The sequence below is a fragment of the Ascidia mentula genome, chromosome 6 (genome assembly GCF_947561715.1).
Source record: "Ascidia mentula chromosome 6, kaAscMent1.1, whole genome shotgun sequence".
Lineage (NCBI taxonomy): Eukaryota > Metazoa > Chordata > Ascidiacea > Phlebobranchia > Ascidiidae > Ascidia > Ascidia mentula.
In genome coordinates this window covers 9,062,996-9,077,037 of record NC_138571.1, presented here as the reverse complement: position 1 = coordinate 9,077,037, position 14,042 = coordinate 9,062,996, and the positions used below count along the sequence as shown (strand labels likewise).

The window sequence follows — 14,042 nt, the reverse complement described above, 5'->3', positions numbered from 1 at the left end:
TATGCATTGTTTTGGTTAAAGCAACCATGGAGATCGATTTTTTCCCGCCACATTTCGCTTCAATCAATTTTCACAAGTTGCAATCTTTATATATTATTTGTCATTTGTTATTTGAAGTTTAGACAAAATAATTTTATTCAAGACACATGATTTTTGTTGGTGGTTGCTTTTCAATCCCAGCTGGGTGGTTATTTCCTTCCTCATCCCAAACGAAATCCATTTCTTTGATGCATTTTGCTCCAGCATTTGCGAGAGCTTTTTCGGCGTATTGCGACGAACAGACAACAATATATAAACTGCAACCTGCTTGCCGTACCAACTCCATTTGTCTGCAATAAGAGTTTTTTCATTATTGCAAAGTTTTATTTTTAAACCAGCACTTACTTCTTGAATAAAGCTTCGGCAATTCCAAGTCTGGTGTAGGTTTGTGTGACGCACATTATTAACCCACGAACATAATCTCTGTCTCCTGCGTAGGCATTGATGTATTTTGTTGATTGATTGATCATCTTCGATGTAAAGAATATAATGAATCCCAAATTTTGATTATTAAAGTTTCGCAAACATAGCATCCAAGCTAAGCAGGATCAGTCACTGGTTTGAACTCACGACTCTGGGCTTACCAGGCCCAACGCTCTACCAACAGAGCTACGGTTGAACGGGACATATTGTTGTCAAGGTACACTACCAGGCAACCTTCGCATAAACGTAGGGGATCTCTACCACTATCTCAGACAACGCAAAAGTGTTTCATTCAATCGCATGATTGTCAGGATCGTCCCACCGCGCACGTCCTTACGTGGCGATCACAGATATTGTATCTCAAGTTTTGCTGATTTTTTTAGGTACAGATATAGTGTATGAGCTAATAGTTTATCTGTTGGAGAAGTTTGCGGTAAAACATCATTAAATTTGAACCAAGCTACCTGAAAATACTGCGACACTTTGGGAGACATGTCATGCACGGACAGTTGAAAGTTCCGTTTGTAAACGATGCAGATTCCACATATTTTTCCACTTTTTATGTCGTACGCGCAAAGTCCAGGTGTTCTGAGGTAATGGTCCTGTTCGCACAATCAACAATAATCTTTAAAGTCGTTACATTATTTTCATGTGTAAGAAACAAAATTTGAGATAGAATAAAGGAAATCAACGTTTGTTGTTCAAGTGAATTTGATAGATTCAAAGGATAATTTGCCAACCTTAATGATATTAACAAACAAAGTTACGTCATCTTCTGAGAGCTGAAGTTTAACAGCAAATGGTTCAAGTGAGTAATATTGTTGTAGCAGTTTGTCGATTTCTGGCAGATCATCTTCAGTGGTTTGTCGCCAAGATATCAAGTAACTTGAATTTTTTAACTTTAGAACGTTTTTGCTCATGTTCGATTGAGAATTGTTTTAACCAACTCGCAGGAAAAGTTACAACTGATGTATCAAGGTACCTAAAACGATCCTGCAATTGTACCAACCAGAGATTTTCTCCATGTAAAAATAGTTTGGCTGACCGAAACTGCTGTGCGGAATAGAGTTGGTAGTCTATCTTATACGAAACAACCTTATATGTTACTCATTTTTGTGACGCTTGTGCGAAAAATGATACTTTGCGGTTTCCATGCTGGTATATATTTCTGGAAATTTGCTTTGGTACTGCTAACTGAACTAACGTCTGCTTTACGTGTTCATTCCGTAGGCGACTGATTTGCCTCTGTGAGCTGATTTACTTTAATAAATTGAAAGAATCGTTGCAATATCAGGCGGCGGAATTAAAGTAACCAAGCGCGTCAGTGACAGAGTGATAAAAAGATTATCAAGACAAAAGAATTAGAACACTTCACTGATGTTACAGAGATAATTACCACGCGAGAGAGTGCGTACGAACACGAGAACAAATAGTAACTATATACTGGCGTAACAAGGATTACTGGGCGTTTTCGTAAAGAAGTGTCAGTAAAACGTATGTAGCCTGGATAGCACAGGAAAAACTCCGTCTGCATTCTTCCTTCCGTCCGCGTTCCAGCTTAGTGATGAATTAGTTCAGGGAACATGCGAGCTGAAAAAGCGCTCGTTTTATTCCTATTTAAATAGATGCAATACAGGGTAACGATGAACAATATTGTCAGAAGTAAACATTCTTCTGTTGGTCTACAACTATTGAAATAGGCTATAGTTGCCATGTGCCATACTACGTGAATGTCAATAGTCAAATTTGCATAAATCTATAATGCCTGTCTTACACCAAAAACAGATAAAGCCCGAAAACCACCAAGCTTTTTAACCATCTTTTGTTTTAGTATAAAAGACGTTTAATCCTTAAACTTAATATATTATGATCACAAAAAAACACATGGAAGAAATACACTCAATTCCGACAAAGTAACGAAGACATTACGAGGGTTTGCAAACAAAAGTAACGGGACATGAGAGATGTTAGAAAGGTGTTGATTGCTGAAAGGAATACTGCTGACAGCATAGACGCACAAACCTGTCTTGTATTTCTGTGAAACAAACAAACACATCAAGTTTAATAATTTTGTAAAACGTATTTTACAGTTTTGTGATCGTGACACTATATTTTGCGCGTCCGCCTTTTTGAATGTCACAGGACGTACACAAAGAAATGACAAAGATACTTAAATTACCAACAGTTATTCTAATGAGTATTGTGCTTGCCATGAATATTGTTTCCCAATATTTCCCGATTAAAACAAGTTTTTGGGACTAAGACTTTCCATTTTACCGTCTAAAAATAGTTACATGGTACTTTACTTCAAACACTATCTTACTGTGGAGTGGCAAAGTTATGTTTATTTCATGCCTTCTTTCTGGAAATGAAAACCAGTCGTCTTAATTATTACAGGAAATTGGTTTCGTGTTGCAGAAGTGTTCAGCTGGCAAGAGCTTGCAGCGTACCAAATGATTTCGGTCGGCTGCTATAACTGAAGCTAAGTATTCTTGCGCGTTCTTGCTGTTAATACTAAATTTAACTCCGAGAGCAGATTTATTTGTTAATTAAAACACACGTTTGCAAAATCAGGCAGCGTAAAGTTAAATTTGTTCCAAACAAGAGTTTAACGCATGACTGAAGTTACAGCGAATTAACTGCAAAAAGCTTGGTTGTCCAGCAGGGTGTCAGAAAGCTTGTTCAAACTCTGCAGGAAAGCTTAACTCCGCCTGCATCCTTTCCGTCTGGCTTGTAAAGTTTCAGGAAACATTTGTAGTGGTCAGAACTAGGCCAGGGAAATATGCGTATTGCTGCAAGCTGCAGTAACGCCCGCCTAGTATTTGAATTAAATCTCTACTGTGACGACAACGAAGCATGACACTGATGCTTTTCTTTATGCTTTCTTTGATCATCTGTGTTGTTTATTTAAAACACCCCTTATGATATATATGCGCACAACACATCGCACTATGCTTTTGTTTTTCTTCTGTTTCTTGCACTCGCGTTTTATAAAACTTCCGGCGTTTACTTCGATTATTCCAGTATTGTAAACACCGTGTGTGCCAGACTCAGTGTTGCCAGGTAAAATTTTCTAAAACCGCCCAATGCCTTGTTAAAACTAGCCCAAAAACCGCCCAAACAAGAAATTTCTGAAACAAGCCCAAAACCAGCCCAATTTTACTCTTGACTTAGCTTGAAATCGACAACTGTTAGTGAATTGTCGCACTCGGTAGCTTTAACCTACTGCGGTTACGTTTTTTCACATTTGGTTCTGACCATGGCGCCACCTATTACGTTTTCTTTAATTGCAAGGAGAATTAATACAGAGCAAAAACGTTGCAATATTCGATAAATTTGGGTCACAATATAACTGAAACCAACAACTTTAAAAAACGCAATCAATTAATACATGTCTATTTACAACTACAAAATCTCGTACATCTGTATTCCGTAGTTTCGTCATACGCGTGCGTAAAGCGATCAAACGTGGAAGCTGTAAGCATTATGGCCAAAAAATTTACACACTACGAAAGACCTCTTGACTGCATTGTTTCCTCAAGCAATCCTTAGTTCATTGGTTACTATATTTTTTGTTTGCAAAAATAACATTTCCTCCGCACCATTGTTGCTTTGCAAAAACGACTCCAGTTGCATGGTTCAAGTTTCTGTCGCACCCACCCACACACTGCGTGTTTCTCTGAACGCATTATTACTCTCTGCGCCGTACGATTGTTTCGTTTGTCGGGAAGTGAACGCATTGGTTTACACTTGGTATGAGACATTAGTGCCAGAATGCGTGATTATAGGGGTTGAAAATGTCATTGGCGAACCCGCCCAATAAACCGCAACCCGCAACTCGTAAAAATAACCCGCAACTCGATGTTGAAAACCAGCCCAATTGGGCGGGAATACCGCCACCCTGGCAATCCTGGCCAGACTGTGCTGTGCCGTTCGTGTGTAAACAGTCCCGCAGTTTTCGAGCAATAAATATGTGAATAGCGTAATTCAATTTCGATCTCCTCCAATGCGTCAGCCAATCACGTTGTCGAATGCCGAGCGCGCGATTTTAAAAAAGAAACAAAGGTTTTCGCTGCGAAAAAAAATGGTGAAGCAAAAGCTTCGCTTGTCTCAAGGCGACTGACAAGAATTTCGCTCGCTGCCTCCGGGGTCGCCGGAGAGAAGAAATGATCGAAGTTGTTTAGAGTGGAGATGGGCGTCGTGCTGTGCGGTTGTTTTTAGTGTCGCCAAATAAGTAATTAGTATACGTACGTTTTTATTGTCGTTTTAACTTTAGCTCGTTTGTTAAAGTCAGACGCTCATTTAGTAAAACCAGTGTGAGGTATTTTGGCTTTGGTGGTGAGCCGTTATTGCAGGACCCGGGCCTTTTTTTGAATTAGGGAGGCAGCGTTGGGTTGCCAATATAATTCCGTGACAGTACCATAGCCTCTATCGTAATGTTCATGTGGTTTACCAGTTTGGGTGAAACGATTTTTGTTGCGATGTCAGCAAACATAATTGCTGAGATCACCGAGTAAGGTTTTCGCATAGGCCGATCTTTAGTATGTGAAGTTATGTAAGCCTTCTGCGTTGTCAATATAAAATGTGTTTCCTGTCTCGGTGCAGACTATAGTCTACTTGTCGAAGATAATCTGGTCCAATGTATCCAAGTGAACTTTTTTAGACATATAATAAATAAATAAATAAATAAATAAATAAATAAATACATAAATAAATAAATAAATAAATAAATAAATAAATAAATAAATAAATAAATAAATAAATAAATACATAAATAAATAAATAAATAAATAAATAAATAAATAAATAAATAAATAAATACATAAATAAATAAATAAATAAATAAATAAATAAATAAATAAATACATAAATAAATAAATAAATAAATAAACAAAAAAAAATAAATAAATAAATAAATAAATAAATAAATAAATAAATAAATAAATAAATAAATAAATAAATAAATAAATAAATAAATAAATAAATAGATAAATAAATAAATAAATAAATAAATAAATAAATCATTGTGTTCAACCTGTTGTTTTCTGGCGAACCGCAATATTCTCAGTCAAGTAAACACTTTCTATCATCAAGCTTGCTTCAGATGCAGACTTTCAGAGACAAATCTCTTTAGAAAACTTTGAATTTAGAAAAAACACTTTTAACTATGAGGGGTGCTTTGGTTTGTTGAAGCACGTTACTCCACGCTGTACAATTCCACGTATGGTTTTGCAGTTTAGCACAAATTTAGTGTCTTACCATGTGCTAAAGTCAAATCACAATTTTCATTTTGTGCTCTTGCTTAGGATTTTATGTGATTTTTTCGGGACATTTATCGCAGAAACTTTTGTGTTTGCTAAACACCATTATGCGTCACTCTTAGAACTCGCAGAAACAAATACTCACTATTTTGCAATATGTCGCATTGTTACGTCACAATTACAAGGGCAAACCTTTATGCTCTGTGAAATATTCAAAGCCTGTTTTGGTCCATTCTTTGCCTGTTGACATATTGTTTTTTCGACTACGTTTTAGGTAAAACAAACTTTGGATATTGTCCATCATAAGTTCGTACCTTTCACTTAAAAAGCCAATTTATTTCGCTCACTTATAGGCCTAGACATCGACAGTATTGTTGACAAAATAACCAAGTTAAAGTAACTAAATCTGTTTCTTAATACAGTATTGTTATACTTTTTATTAGGTATTAATTTAAATTAAGGTCCAATACGATTACGCTTATTGTGAGGAATGTGTACAAGGAAGTGGATTATATGCAACGTGATGGATTAGAAGCTGTTTATATTTTTTCTTTTTAAAGGAACTTCAGACTAATAATCCCTTGCTCCGGTAAAATGCAAAATCCCAAGAAAGGCACCACCAAACTTAAGAATGCCAACTGGACAAAACGAGAAACGATTGATGAAAATTGTGCACCAGAAAATAAACGACCCAGAAGTTCTGACGCGGTGCTATTGGATACTACAAGTTATGCGGTTGAAGAACGTCAAGAAAATAGTTTCAAAATACCGAAGTGTCAAACAAAATGTTCTGCACGCACTTGCAACGTTTGTGAAAAAAAGTTTAAATGTCCTTCTGACCTCTTGAAGCATCAACGTATTCACACCGCAGAAAAACCCTTCAAATGTGAGATTTGTGAGAAAAGATTTTCCCAAGCTGGCCACTGCCAATTCCACATGTTCACCCACACAGATGTGAAGGTGCACAGTTGTAGTGTTTGCGACAAGAGATTCAAAACCCCTCAATATCTAAAAAATCACATGAAGGTTCATAGTGATGAAAAACCACACCATTGTCAAGTGTGTGAAAAGCAATTTCGAACCTCATCAGCATTGAATTCTCATTTTTCTGTACATACAGAAGGGAAAAAACATAGGTGCGAAGTTTGTGAGAAATCTTTTCGACGAATCGACCACCTTAGAAAGCACATGATGTTACACAGCGGTGAACAACCTCACCAATGCAAGATATGCCAGAAACGTTTCCGCCAAGCTTCTAATCTCACCCAGCATTTGTTGCAACACGAAAATAAAAAGCAGCATAAGTGTGACACCTGCGAGAAGAGATTTAATACAGCAGGAAATCTGAACAAGCATATTTTATGCCACAACACGGAAAAACGATTTAAGTGCGATATTTGTGATTTTAGGTTTTCTTCCAAAACCGCCTTGAAGAGTCACATGATAACCCATACAGACTTAAAACCTTTTAAGTGTACTGAATGTGAAATGGCATATAACAACATTTCAACTTTAAAACAACATATTTTGACACACAGCGGTGTAAAACCATACAAATGTGAATTTTGTGACAAGCGCTTCATAAGTGTTGGAAACCGCAATCAGCACCAGTGGACTCATTTTGAAAATCGACCACACAGATGTGATCTCTGTCCGAAGTCCTTTGTTAACGCTGTAAATTTAAAACAACATAAGTTAGCGCATTTGGAAGACAAACCATTTAAATGCGAGGTTTGTGGGATTGGATACAGTCATGCTGGAAGTTTGGCGAGGCACATGAGAAAAGTTAAACATCCAAAGAGAAGAATAAAAATGAATGTAGATTCAAAATTGATCAACTAAACACTATGCGACACCATCGTTTCGCTAAAAGAAATTTTCATCAAAGGTTGCAGATAGCTTATTGTGAAATATGTTATTTTGTAAACAATACCGAAATGTTTTCTTTTTTTTTAACTTTCTTTTTATCTCTCTTTGCAAATATTATTGTCAGGATTTACAACAATGTTGTGGTTTTTTTGACCTCTCAAAATGTCTTTCTGTTATATTTGAACTCGAGTTGTGGACAAATTTCAACTAAACTTAAATCCAGTTTATTGAATTCAACTTCCCCACAATTCGTAAATGTTGGGTTTGATTACAGCATGTCACACATCTTATTATACCTAAGTGCGTTTTAGATGCAGCCGCAGTCAATCTGTTGTTAACACGCCTGTTAAATACGTCTTTTGATTAAAAACGCAAGTATTGCAGTTATTATGACGCCATGTAAACACAATTGTCTTGTATAGGACATATCGTTTCTGTAGTGTGTATTGCACATTAGTGTCGGCCTAATATTGACCAAATTAAGTGCATGGACACGACCGGGTATAATACACTACAAAGTAGCGATTATCCGACATACAAACACGTTACTTGTTTTGTTTGCTTTCCTACACCAAACGATACTAACCTATTGTAGGTGTGTAGGTGTGCGATCATATACAATATCAATGCATAAAATCGGGTTTGAAAATATGTTGTATTTGTTTGTTTTTTATGACAACATGGAGGGTATGAAAAGACTTTTTGGCATCTAGTGATTGCGAAAATTAATGGGGTTATTTTATAATTTTCTTTGTTGTACATTTGTGCACTCCCCCACTCTTGTTTGTTTTACTCACTTATAAGCAAACTTAAACAAAGCAAATGCAGCTTGTCGCAACCCATCACCTCCCAGTGCGACTGGCTGCGATCTAACGGCACAGTGTGATTCTCCGTGAGGCTATGACCTTCACGTGGGCGCCTGACTCGACAACCTTAATGGCTTTGTCGGTAACCATATCCCTTGTTTCTTGTTTATTGTTTTATTCGCCACAAAAAATGATGTGGTCCGAAATAATTGAAATCGTGCTGAATGAAACGCAGGCATGCAACGATAAATTCAATGTTCTTGTATAGTAGTTGACGCGGGGCAAACATATAGAACAGAATACGATCGCGGATCGCAGCATGTAGCGGTTGAACTTTTGTACAAGCAATACATTTGATAAACAAAGTTTATGTATGTTGTTGTACCAACAGAAGTATATTAAAATACAGGCCAATGCTATGTAGGCGTAAAACACACAATTTTAAAGTTGATTCAGCGCCTTTCTCTTCAGCTTTCCAAGACCAACCCTGGTAAGATGACCATAAACTCCAGTCCACCAAAAAAGCTTCTAATATTCTGCCACTTGTGGAATGACATAAGTCAGTAAAGCTTCTTTAGTCAAACTCGGATCTTTTTACAACGAAAGCCTTCGCCGTCTCGTTGCAAGTTTCATGATGGGAACAAGTCTTGACGTAGTAAAACGAGGCGCTTTACTGCGCCTGAACTGGCGATCGGTCGGGCGGTCTAGAAGGGGTTGCCTGACCGAGTTGAGGCGGAGTATACTCGGCCCGACGGATTTCGGTTTTTTTGAAGTTGTAACTGTGCAGTCGTATGGTGATAAGAAATAGTTCTGCGAATGGCGTTAGTGTTGTTAACTTGAGTAGTAACAATTTATTGAAAATATTATCCTTGCAGGGAGACAAAAATGTGACTATATAGCCACCTTGCAAAAATGCTATGAACCGGATTGTGGTAGACTCACTGTACAGCTGGTTGCTGATGAAATTAGAAAGGTCACAGCTTCACCATTTATGACTAATTATTTGCAATTTAATTCTTTTTTGTAAATTCATGGATATTAATTGTCAGGTAGCTACTGGCTTGAAAGTTCAGAAATCAAGTTGTATTTGAAGGAACTTCCCATTCTACAAGGATCACCATATGCTTCCCTTGTTATCACATACATTTTGATGAATTGTTATCACATACAAATGTTTTGTAAACAATGCATTAGGTTGTTAATCCAGTAAACATTTAAAGCTCATGCAGACATATGAAAATGGTCAGTCATTGAAACTTCACATGAGCTTGATCATGGTGCACAGTATTATGTGTGTATGGACCTAACCATTGAAAGCAAATGGGTCTTGTGAATGCTCACCTATGAATGAATTGTGTACCATGTTGTTTCAATTCAATAAATAAAATCACAAAGTTTTGTGTGGATTAAAAAAATCAAAGATATAGAAAATATGTCTACCAGCATTATGATGAACAGCATTCTAGCTTTGGCTTTTTTATTTAGACTATTTAACTCCAGATACTTTGCACCCTAGAAAATATGTTACTGTCTAATGCTGGGCACAGTTATATGATGGAATCTGTAATGTGTACAACTGTTTAAAACTTCTTAATTTTTACAAAAAGTGGAAATAGACAAGGTTGGTGGTGTTTTACAGTATTTTATAATTTTCTTGGGAATTCAATGTTCTGTGGCACCCTTTTATGTCTAATAACCAGAAAGACAGCATTATTTGGCCGTACTTTCCACAACATGCACAAGTCTGAACGGACATGGAAACGCAAGCCGTTTTGCGCCTGTTCGTTCGGGCCTAGTATATGATGGGGCCATGTTTTCGGGCTATGTACAAATGTGGCCATGGAAACGTAGGAGTAGCAAAGCTCTGTTTACTTTTCGTGCCTTTTGTTTGGAAAGGAAAACTAGTTGTCATTATTACAGGAAATTGGTATTTCTTGTTGCAGAAGTAAGTGTTAAACTGCACTGCAGTAACGCCCGCCAAAATAAAGCTTGTTAGGTTCTGATCTAGTATTGGAATTATATCTGTACCATAGCCTCTATCGTAATGTTCAAGTGGTTTACTAGTTTGGGTGAAACGATTTGCTGCAATGTCAGCAAACATAATGGTTGATATATAATTGCTGAGATCATCGAGTAAGGTTTTCGCATAGGCCGATCTTTAGTATGTGAAGTTATGTAAGCCTTCTGCGTTGTCAATATGAAATGTGTTTCCTGTCTCGGTGCAGACTACACCCCCGGGTAGGAATTGATTGAACTTAAGTTATAAAGTGTTAACAGCATCAGTTTTCTAACACAAGGCAGCCAGTCTACTTGCCGAAGATAATCTGGTCCAATGTATCCAAGTGAACTTTTTTAGACACAAAAAGCAAAATGACGTGAAAATACATGTATTTAAAAACATTGTAATCAACATGTTGTTTTCTGGCGAATCGCAGTATTCTCAGTCAAGTAAACACTTGCTATCATCAAGCTTGCTTCAGACATAGACTCTCAGAGAAAAATGCCTTTTTATTTTACCTTTAGAAAGAACACTTTGAACTAGTTAGGGGTGCTTTGGTTTGTTGAAGCATGTTACTCACTGCACAATTTCACGTATGGTTTTGCAGTTTAGCACAATTTTTGTGCCTTACCATGTGCTAATGCCAAATCTCAATGTTTAGTTTGTGCTCTTGTTTGTTTTTTTGTGTGATTTTTTTCCGGACATTTATCGCAGAAACTTTTGTGTATGCTGAACTCGTATATTGTGTCAGGGGCTTAGAACTCGCAGAAACAAATGCTCCATTCTTTGTAAAAGATCGCATTGTTACGTCACAATTACGAGGGCAAATGGTTGTACTGTGTGAAATATTTAAAGCCTGCTTTGGTTGAGGAAACTGTTTAATCACGCGGGCTTTTATGTTCCAGCCAAGCATGTTTCTGCTTCAATAGCTTCCTCTGTTAAAGCTTAAATAGCTTCCTCTGTTACTGCGCTTGTAAGCAGGTGGTTGTTTATTCTACTAAATAAGTTTCGAAACTTCTGTACTGTTAACTAGTATGTTAACTAAAGGCTGTAAAAGTCAGAGAAGAGTGACTACGATCTTTGTGTTAGAAGACTAATATATATACTCTGTAAGTGATGATCTCGGACGATACGACTAGCAATTACAACCTTTATGGTTGTGTACAATTCCGTTCCGCAACAGACGCTTATTCGCTATGCTGACTGCAACATTCGTTTGGATTCGGAAAATTCATTGTGCAACACACAAAAGTCGAAATGTAACGCCAAATTTTATCGTATTATTTTCGATTAAATTTTTACGCGAAGTCCGACCTAAACCATTTAAGGCGAAAAATCGCATTGTTAAGTTTATTTGTGATAAAGTTTACTGCAAAAGATCAAAACATGTTTCAAATTTACACTATTTTTACCAAATAAACCATATTACACCAAACGTGAAACAGGTATTAGTCACTAAGAAATTGCTACTGTGACAACAGCAGACATATATGCATGTTTCCTGACTTAATTCACGCACAACCAAAACGTAGAAATAAATTAAAGGTGTAGACGGAGCAACCTTTTCCGCAGAACTCACAAACTTGTATCACCTGACGTACCATTTTCTCCGAAACTTTACCCAATCTTGAGAATATCATTAAAAATCGCTTCATCATCATTGTAAACAAGCGTATTGATCTCACAAATTTCTTGCCAGTGTGTTTGAGCTCGAGTTGTAGGTAAACATTAACTAAATACAGTTTGAAGGACTTTGTGCCTTATCGCAATTTTATTGAGATTTTACAGAGGATGTTGATCCTCGTTGACTTGTTCAGTGATTTACGTTGGTTGTTTTTTGACAAAAAAAAGGAATGTGTACTAGAAAATGGATTATATGCAACTTTATGGATTAAAAGTTGTATTTTTTTTTATTTTTAAGGAACTTTAGACTAACATATCCCGAGAAACAATCATAATAATTGGTTAAATCTAAGTACACAACGAAGAAGTTTTAAAGCTGTATCGTCTATTGATCAGTTAAAATGCAAAATCCCAAGAAAGGCACCACCAAACTTAAGAATCTCAACTGGACAAAACGAGAAAGGATTGATGAAAATTGTGCACCAGAAAATAAACGACCGAGAAGTTCTGGCGAGGTGCTATTGGATACTACACGTTATGCGGTTGTAGAATGTCAAGAAATGACTTTGAAAAAGTCGAAACGTCAAGCAAAACGTTCTGCACGCACTTGCAATGTTTGTAAAAAAAAGTTTAAATGTCCTTCTGACCTCTTGAAGCACCAACGTATTCACACCGGAGAAAAACCCTTTAAATGTGAGATTTGTGAGAAAAGATTTTCCCAAGCTGGCCACTGCCAATTCCATATGTTCACCCACACAGATGTGAAGGTGCACAGTTGTAGTGTTTGCGGCAAGAGGTTCAAAACCACTCAATATCTAAAAAATCACATGAAGGTTCATAGTGATGAAAAACCACACCATTGTAAAGTGTGTGAAAAGCAATTTCGAACCTCATCAGCATTGAAGTCTCATTTTTCTGTACATACAGAAGGGAAAAAACATAGGTGCGAAGTTTGTGAGAAATCTTTTCGACGAAACGACCACCTTAGAAAGCACATGATGTTACACAGCGGTGAACAACCTCACCAATGCAAGATATGCCAGAAACGTTTCCGCCAAGCTTCTAATCTCACCCAGCATTTGTTGCAACACGAAAATAAAAAGCAGCATAAGTGTGACACCTGCGAGAAGAGATTTAATACAGCAGGAAATCTGAACAAGCATATTTTATGCCACAACACGGAAAAACGATTTAAGTGCGATATTTGTGATTTTAGGTTTTTTTCCAAAACCGCCTTGAAGAGTCACATGATAACCCATACAGACTTAAAACCTTTTAAGTGTACTGAATGTGAAATGGCATATAACAACATTTCAACTTTAAAACAACATATTTTGACACACAGCGGTGTAAAACCATACAAATGTGAATTTTGTGACAAGCGCTTCATAAGTGTTGGCAACCGCAATCAGCACCAGTGGACTCATTTTAAAAATCGACCACACAGATGTGATCTCTGTCCGAAGTCCTTTGGTAACGCTGCAAATTTAAAAAAACACAAGTTAGCGCATTTGGAAGACAAACCATTTAAATGCGAGGTTTGTGGGATTGGATACAGTTATGCTGGAAGTTTGGCATGTCATATGAAAAAAGTCAAACATCCGAAAAGAAGAATAAAAATGAATATGGAGTTAAATTGATCTCCTAAACACTGCTATGTTGCCATTGTTTGACGTAAAGGCGATTTTGTGGTATTTTTTTTCACAGACAATTATTTACCTTTTTGGCAATCCTCGATCTTCACTAACATTGATGTAATTACAACTTCGTAAATTCCGTATATGAACACAAATCGTCCTGCTCATGTCTCCTGAGTAGTCACGGATCTTTGACAAATCATAGCTGTAAAATCAGAGAAATGTGTTCCGTTCGTGCCTACGTCTAAATTCGTCCCAAAAGATTTATTTGTCGAAAAATTGACGTTTTTTCATCGCGACATGGTGAAGGTTCGCTGTTTTGTTTTCGTTTGTTTTCCAATGATGTTTGAGTTCGATTTTTGAAAGGTGACGAATTGGTATGACT

At 36.9% G+C, this 14,042-nt stretch overlaps 2 protein-coding genes across 2 annotated transcripts; one reads left to right on the top strand and one right to left on the bottom strand.

The window, feature by feature from the left end:
- Positions 1 to 133: 133 nt before the first annotated feature.
- LOC145907121 (arylalkylamine N-acetyltransferase 1-like) lies at positions 134 to 1,382 on the bottom strand. Its single transcript, XM_082994556.1, has 4 exons — positions 1,203 to 1,382; positions 927 to 1,064; positions 385 to 509; positions 134 to 329 (listed from the first exon to the last, which is right to left on the bottom strand). The coding sequence occupies exons 1-4, from the start codon at positions 1,380 to 1,382 to the stop codon at positions 134 to 136; spliced, it is 639 nt and encodes a 212-aa protein (XP_082850682.1).
- Positions 1,383 to 6,317: 4,935 nt separating this feature from the next.
- LOC145907120 (uncharacterized) lies at positions 6,318 to 7,565 on the top strand. The gene has a single exon (XM_082994555.1). The coding sequence runs from the start codon at positions 6,318 to 6,320 to the stop codon at positions 7,563 to 7,565; it is 1,248 nt and encodes a 415-aa protein (XP_082850681.1).
- Positions 7,566 to 14,042: the final 6,477 nt, after the last annotated feature.

Coding starts and splice junctions, on each gene's coding strand:
- LOC145907121 (XM_082994556.1), bottom strand. CDS start 1,382: ATGAGCAAAAACGTTCTAAAGTTAAAAAATTCAAGTTACTTGATATCT. Junction 1,065..1,202: donor TGTTTGTTAATATCATTAAG/GTTGGCAAATTA, acceptor TTGTGCGAACAG/GACCATTACCTCAGAACACC. Junction 510..926: donor AAGTGTCGCAGTATTTTCAG/GTAGCTTGGTTC, acceptor TTTACATCGAAG/ATGATCAATCAATCAACAAA.
- LOC145907120 (XM_082994555.1), top strand. CDS start 6,318: ATGCAAAATCCCAAGAAAGGCACCACCAAACTTAAGAATGCCAACTGG.